The 7,105-nt window shown below is 33.9% G+C and overlaps 1 protein-coding gene across 2 annotated transcripts; it reads left to right on the forward strand.

The window, feature by feature from the left end:
- The first annotated feature begins 239 nt into the window (after window positions 1–239).
- Window positions 240–6,386, forward strand: LOC101492896 (AT-rich interactive domain-containing protein 2). Of its 2 annotated transcripts, XM_004503636.4 has the most exons (3): window positions 240–302; window positions 457–1,867; window positions 4,994–6,386. In XM_004503636.4, exons 2-3 carry the CDS (start codon window positions 902–904, stop codon window positions 5,957–5,959), a joined length of 1,932 nt encoding a protein of 643 aa, XP_004503693.1. In that variant the 5' UTR covers window positions 240–302; window positions 457–901; the 3' UTR covers window positions 5,960–6,386. The 2 variants fall into 2 exon arrangements, with proteins under 2 accessions (XP_004503693.1, XP_004503692.1); XM_004503635.3 differs by having other exon boundaries at window positions 245–1,867.
- Window positions 6,387–7,105: the final 719 nt, after the last annotated feature.

The raw sequence follows: 7,105 nt of genomic DNA on the forward strand, positions 1-7,105 counted from the left end.
TAAAAATCAAATTACAAAATCTAATGAATCATTTTATTATACCATTCTTATCATATTTTTTAAAATATATAAAAAAAAATTTATATAAAAATTCTTTCTAGATCTTATCTAAAATATCTTCATAATTTTGACCTAATCGAAACGGGTTTTATCGGACCGGACTAAAATGGGCCAGGCCCAAGAAAATAATAACCCTAGTATTTATATCATTTATAAAGGAACAACACCATTATGGTTTTATATTTTTGATGTCAAAAAAATATTTTGGTGAAATTGGGAGAAGTTGAAAGAAAGGGGAGAAGGTAAGAGAAATACCCCGATAGAAGAGGGGCTTATATTTTCACAATCTTTCTCAAACCTTAGTCTTTATTTTTCGCGCTGTATTTTTTTCTAATCATTTTGAAATCATATACCTCAAATTCAGCTCCTTGTTTTTTTTTTCTTCTTCATTTGCAGCATTGAAATTCAACAACAGCGTCAGTTAGTTCCACCGCCACAAATCAATTGTCAATAATTTTCAGGTTTACAAATTCGATCTTGAATTGTATCTTTCTCTCCACACCATCATGAAACCCTTATTTTCATTGTTGCCACCTCCATTTTTGTGATGTATCAGTGGTCAGCTACAAAACTTGATCATTAGGTAAATCTGCCAATAAAACACCAAATGGTCACAACCCTTTATACCCTTTTGTTAATTTTGTGTATAGTAGTTACATAATACATTACTCTTTCATTGGTATATGTAAATGTTGTACCTTGGTTACTGTAAATTGTATTATTGTGTTTGTAACATCAACATATACAAAAGGGCAAGCTAGGTTTTTTTCTTTGGCTCCTTTATTTTTGTGACTGAAAGAGATCAATTACTAAGCATATAGAAGTAGGGAGTCAAAAGTTCATGGCAGAATGGTCAGAATTTTCAAAAGGGTCTTCCCTTAATTGCCTTGAACCTAAAACTTTTAGTGCATTTCGTGGAAACGACGGTTGTCTTGTCGAGGATGGTGTTGATAGTGCTGATCATGACAAAGCTAAGCAAAAATCTTTGTTTTGTCAAATATTTTCGGTTTATGTGAAGGAGAATGGTAGCAGAGGCAATGTGAGGCCTGTGCCAGCGTTGCTTGGTGATGGACAGTTGTTAGATTTGTACCAACTGTTCTCCGTTGTGAAGGAAAGAGGTGGGTATGATGCGGTGTCGAGAAAAGGATTGTGGGATTCTGTGATTGCGGAACTTGGTTTGGACCTTCAAGTTTTGTCTTCGGTGAAATTAGTTTATGACAGATATCTGAGTGATTTTGAAAGTTGGCTTAGCAAAACTATTGAAGAGAAGAGTTTCAAAAATGGGAATCATGGGTTGTTTAAGTCGTTGCCATTAGATCTAGAGAAAGAGTTTCGAAGCCTTTTATGCTCAAATCTAAAGGACAAAAAAGATGATGATTTTGTCGAGTTAGAATCAAGTAACATCATAAAGCACATTGATTTGGTTAACCAAAAGAGTGATGGTTTTTTATTGGACACCAAAAACCGAAACAACAAATCCGAGGGTGTCCAACATGTTGATGGTGATGGTGACGATGATGATGAAAATTTCAGTAAGGGTGTTAAGGATGATCTAGCTGCCGCTTGTGTGGAAATTTCTGGGAAGGAATTTAATTCCCGCAAACGCAAACGGGAAGAGTTATCAGGAATGGTAAACTGGATGAGGCATGTCGCAAAATATCCGCTCGAACCTGTAGCTCAGCCAATACCAGAACCATCAAAGTGGAAGGAGTATAAAGGCCATGGTTTTTTCCCTCAGATACTGAGGGCAAGAGATGCTCGGTCGGTGAGAAAGCACACAGAACCAAACAGTGGATCATCTTCTCAGGTATAATTTCAATGCACATGATAATGATTTTATACATATGATTGTTGTGTCGTTTCATATCCTGAACCAAAATGTTTTCACATGAATGAGTAGTTATCATTTTATTATGCTTAGCATTACATTGCACTTAATTCTGCCTACGTAATAAATCTGTAATAAATCTATAATCGCAATCCATAAGTTTCTTTCCTGAAAAAGTTATACATACATTCCAAAATCTCAGCATGCTAACTGCGAAAGGGTAACAAAGTTTAATACGGTAACTACCTTTATAATATACGAAAATCAGATAGTTATGGTCCAGTCTACAAAATTACAGTTCTAGCATTGGCACTTCGTAATAAGAAAGATATCATGGTCAAACATTAAAACAAATTCCATCTTTATCAACTAGTGAGAAAAAGATTATTTGCACTATGGAATTTCCATTATGAACTATAACTGCAAGTTGTATATCAGTTCGAAATAAAGCAGGAAATCTAATCAATATTAATTGATGTGCGTATCTATTTGGACAAGGATCACAATAGGAATCTCAATTCATTGTCCTAAATCGCACGATTCACATTCTGCTGCGGGCGCTGCCTTGATATGGACAGGGCTGCTAACCTGGTTTGTGACAAGCCTGATAGGGTTTTTTTCCCCCCCTAAATTGCACAGTTCAGATTCTGCTGCGGGTGCAGCCTTGAAACGGACTGGGCCGTGCAGCCTGTTTTGTAAAAAGCCTGTAGTTTTTTATTTTTATTTTTTGCATGTTTTTTTAAAGGGATACAATCAGCCGTAAACAAGTATTCCAAATAACCCAAGTTGGGAATCACCATTGAAGAGCTCTAGCACACTATGCTTTTGGTCCAGTCTCCCTCATACAGTGCCTTTTTTAATTCTTCCCACCTACACAATTTTTGTGCCCTCTCCTTCTTTGTTTTTTTTCTCTCTCTTTGCTTATATCACTTGTTTTTTTCTCTCAAAAACATCATATTCTATTGATCATATATCCTATGATTCATAATCAAATTCAATTCACGATTTGGGAAATAGGTCTTCTGATTTCACGATTTGAATTTTGATTCAATGGCCATGCTATTGAGCTTACTCCAGAGAGAGTGTGCCTTTAGATAACGGTAAGTTTGCTCCCTTGTTAATTGGTGGTTATGGGTTCTAGCCATGAGAAAACCTTTACACTCATAAGGCAACGTTGAATACTCTCGGATCCTATCATAATCTTGCAATGGTTTGAACCTTGTGCAGTAGAACTTAACATATAGTCGAGGGAAAAGGAGAGCTTATTTGGAAAATTTAAATAGTAAATGGGCTATTGGGACACACACACACACCCTTAGAGAGAGAGAGACTTTTAGAATTCACATTAAAAAGACTATTTTTTTTTTAACAAATTGCAATTTTTAATAAGAAGGAAGCAGATAAATGTTTTATGACACATTTCCTTTTGAACTTTTGCTTACTTTTGCTTCTCTGACTATGTTACTTTGTAAACCTTCTGCACTGATTATGACTCTGTTTTTTTCCTATTTATTTTATATTTTATTTAATAATGTTTGAACTTGCTATTTGTAATGCAATGTCTATCCACCAATACCACCCTTGGTTTAACAGATGCCAGGTGGAAGCCTTGAAATTTATCTGAATTTTTTAGGGCATTGTGAATCTAAAATGCTTAGAAAATGAGTTAAAAATGTTATGGTTGACCTTGTAAATAAATTAGTAGTGTATGGTTTGACAAAACATGCAAAAGTTTTAATGGGGCTGAAGTGGTGACAAATATTGATAAGTAGGGAAAAAGTAGGAATGGTTGTGATGGAACCGCATCAAGATTAACGATGTAATAGAACTTTATTCAAGTCAAACCCTGTCCCAATATTAGGTTGATACAAAAACTTAGATGGAGATGGTTAATACAGAGAACAGAAAAAACCCTCCTATGTATTTGAGGTACCTGGACCATCCTACTACTAAAATTCCCAACCAAGACAATTGATTCCAGAGCTACATAATTGATTTTGACATGTTTGAATGTTGTCGAGTAGAATTGGTTTTGTCTCTAAAGGTGATTTTATAAGTTTGGATAAAAGGAAAAAAGAAGTGTGAAAAATTTCTGTCAATTTGTTTAGTTTTATGGAGAAGTGAGATCTAAAAATGTATTTAAGTTAAAAGAGCCAACAAGAAAGTAAACTTAGTGTTATAAATATGAGAGTATTACGATAAATGAGTGATTACGAAAGATTAGATTGGATTAGAAACACAATTTAGAGAGAAAGTTGGGGTCGCTCTCATTGTAGAAAAGATAGTAGAGTCTCGTCTTAGGTGGTTTGAACATACATGGAGAAGACCCATCAAAGCACTGAAAATGAGAGTTGACCAGGTGGAGAATATTTAGTTAGATGTAGAAGGTGACATAAAAAACAATTGAGCAAAAACTAAAAAGAATTGTCCTATATAGATTGACTTATTGGAACTTAACTACTAACATGAACACTTACACGTGTGAGATTGTTTGGGAGAGTTTATGAAAAAAACTTATGGTATGCTCATAAGCTGTTTTCAACAATTTTTCACAAGCTCTCCAAGATAGATTATGAAAACATCTTATAGCTTATACGAAAACAATTTGACTTTATTTTATCTTATGTTCTAGAAATAACTTATACTTAAGCACTTATATGATAAGCGTTTTTGCAATAAACGCTTAATTAAGCTATTTGTCCAAAAAGGACCTAAGTTTATTGGATTAGTATTGTTGCATCATTTTAGATTGACTTGTTGGTTTTTGAGCCAACACTTACCCTCTGGTGATTTTGTGGAAATCCATAAAATTTACAGAAAATGAGTTAGTAACTTGAAATGACTTTGTTGGTCATCCTTGTTCTGTTATTTTCATCGCCGCTCTACTTATTCACATTGTTCCATTAGTCACTTTTATGGATTTTCATACAGCACATGAGAGGTGAGTGATAATTCTGAAATGCATCACTGCAATTCTTTTTATTACTTTGATATCAAAACATTGAGATTCTGCTTATAAAATTAGATTTTAAAGATGAAATTTATTTATCTCAAGGGCTATGTGGAAACATTCTACAGAATTTTCTGAATCTCTATGCTTTGCAGAAGGTGAAGATGCATCCTGCCATGTATGATGATCATGCTGCTCTCGGTCACCACGGTACATTGAGGGTGCGATGTAGCGAAAGGCAGCCTGTCTCTGTGAAATCCCGCTGCTCTTGCTGCACCTCATCGTGTACTGGCAATGGAGCTAAATTGCCCGGTTCCAGCAATATAGAGGCAGAAAAATGTGCTGCGGAGAAATCAACTGTCAAGCAAGATACAGTTACCGAAAACAAAAAACCGACGGCCAAACAAGATGCAGCGACAGAAAAAAAGAAAACAACTGCCAAACCAGTTGTGGCAGCTGAAAAGAAAAAGTCTGAGGCATCTTGGGATCGTGCTCGCGAAAAACAAGTTTGTATAGGTCCTCTTTTCCAAGTAGAAGTCCCAGAATGGACTGGTGTAGTTTCTGAGAGTGACTCTAAATGGGTAAGCACACAAGTATGGCCTGCTAAAGATGACTCAAAACCTACTACCAAAACAGCTCTTATTGGGAGAGAAAGACGAGAAAAGTGTGGCTGCATTGTTCAAGGTTCTGTTGACTGTGTCAGATTTCATATTGCTGAAAATAGGATGAAACTGAAGCTTGAATTGGGTTCTGTGTTTTACCATTGGAGATTCGATCAAATGGGCGAGGAGGTTTCGCTTCGATGGACAGCTGATGAAGAAAAGAAATTTAAGGATGCAATGAAGCTGAAAATTCCCTCCCAAAACAAATCTTTTTGGAACAATCCATCCAAATATTTTCGAAAGAAGACAAGAACAAACATGATTAGCTATTACTTCAATGTGTATATTATTCAACTAAGAAGCTATCAGAATCGAGTGACTCCAAAGAATGCTGACAGCGACGACGATGAAGTGGAATTCGGATCTTTTGGTGATGGATTTGGGATGAAAGCTATCAAGCATCCAGCTATGGATGTCATGGAGTGTTCAGAGAACAAGCAATACTTTGATTTTGAATAGACAAAATAATGATATGATAGCTTGATCAATGCATCTTAGCCATTTTGTGGTTGAGAAAATCTTTTCTTGGATCAGACTTGTATACAACTCTCTTTCTTTCTGCTTTCTCCTTTATCAGGAATACATTCCTTCCCTAGGAGGAAAATTTTGGTGTAACATAGAGATGGAGAAGGTAGGAGAGGAGTGGCTAATGTGTTGGAACTTGAAGCCACTATGGACCTGTTTTAGAAGGTGCTATTAATTTTGTTGGACATGGTTATGTTGTTAAAATAGCAGTTTTTAAAGTACTTCTTGGATGTTGCACAGTTGGTGCTGCCAAAACTTTTTTTAAAACAGCTTTTTTGTGCTGTAAAACTAGTCGTTTAGTAGGAGCAAAGGCTTTTAAGTGGTCTTTGACTTTTGAATAGAACAATTTTTTTTTATTCAATTGCGTATGCGTTTGTATGTGTTGGTTTGGGTTTCTTTTAAGTTTTTTTAGTATAAAATGGAAAATTTAGAAAAAGTTTTCTGAAATGTAATTTATTTTTGAAAAACTTGGAAAAGAATTTTTGGAGTGTAACTTTTTTATCGAAAAGTTTGAAAAAAATTTTCTAAAATATATGTTGTGTACGGAAATTTTTTTTTTTTAAGTTTTTTGGTAAAATTAGAATAAAATTTATAAATTTTAAGAAGGTAAAAAAGTTATTTCCTTACACTTGTAAAGGTAAAGATAAAATGTGAGGCGTATAAGGTAAAATTTTTAATTATTAATTTTTTTTTTTACCTTAGTAATGGATTTATGGGTCCATTTTTTTGTTAGCTAAAATATTTTTTAGGAAAAAGTTTTAATATTTTATTTTTTGAAAAAAAAATCATTTTTATTCTCTCAAAAACAAAGATATTTTAAAGTATTTTTTTTCTCAAAAAATTCTGAATATTTTTTTCCAAAATCTAATTTCTTCTAATTTTTTTATTTTTAAATTTTGTACGTTTTATTTTCAAAAGAAAAATTAGATAATAAAAATTGAAGAGTGGGTGAATAATCGCCAAAAAAGTTTGGGGTTATTAATTCACTTAACTCATAAAATCTTATGGTCATTTTTTACTTTAAAAACTTTCTGAAGTTTTATTTGATATGAGATTGTTTTGTCATTCAATAGATGAATT

The sequence above is a fragment of the Cicer arietinum genome, chromosome 6 (genome assembly GCF_000331145.2).
Source record: "Cicer arietinum cultivar CDC Frontier isolate Library 1 chromosome 6, Cicar.CDCFrontier_v2.0, whole genome shotgun sequence".
Classification (NCBI taxonomy): domain Eukaryota; kingdom Viridiplantae; phylum Streptophyta; class Magnoliopsida; order Fabales; family Fabaceae; genus Cicer; species Cicer arietinum.

Excerpts from the sequence above, each read along its gene's own strand:
- LOC101492896 (XM_004503636.4), top strand. The coding sequence starts at position 902 with ATGGCAGAATGGTCAGAATTTTCAAAAGGGTCTTCCCTTAATTGCCTT. Across the intron at positions 1,868-4,993 it reads ACAGTGGATCATCTTCTCAG|AAGGTGAAGATGCATCCTGC; the intron begins GTATAATTTCAA and ends TATGCTTTGCAG.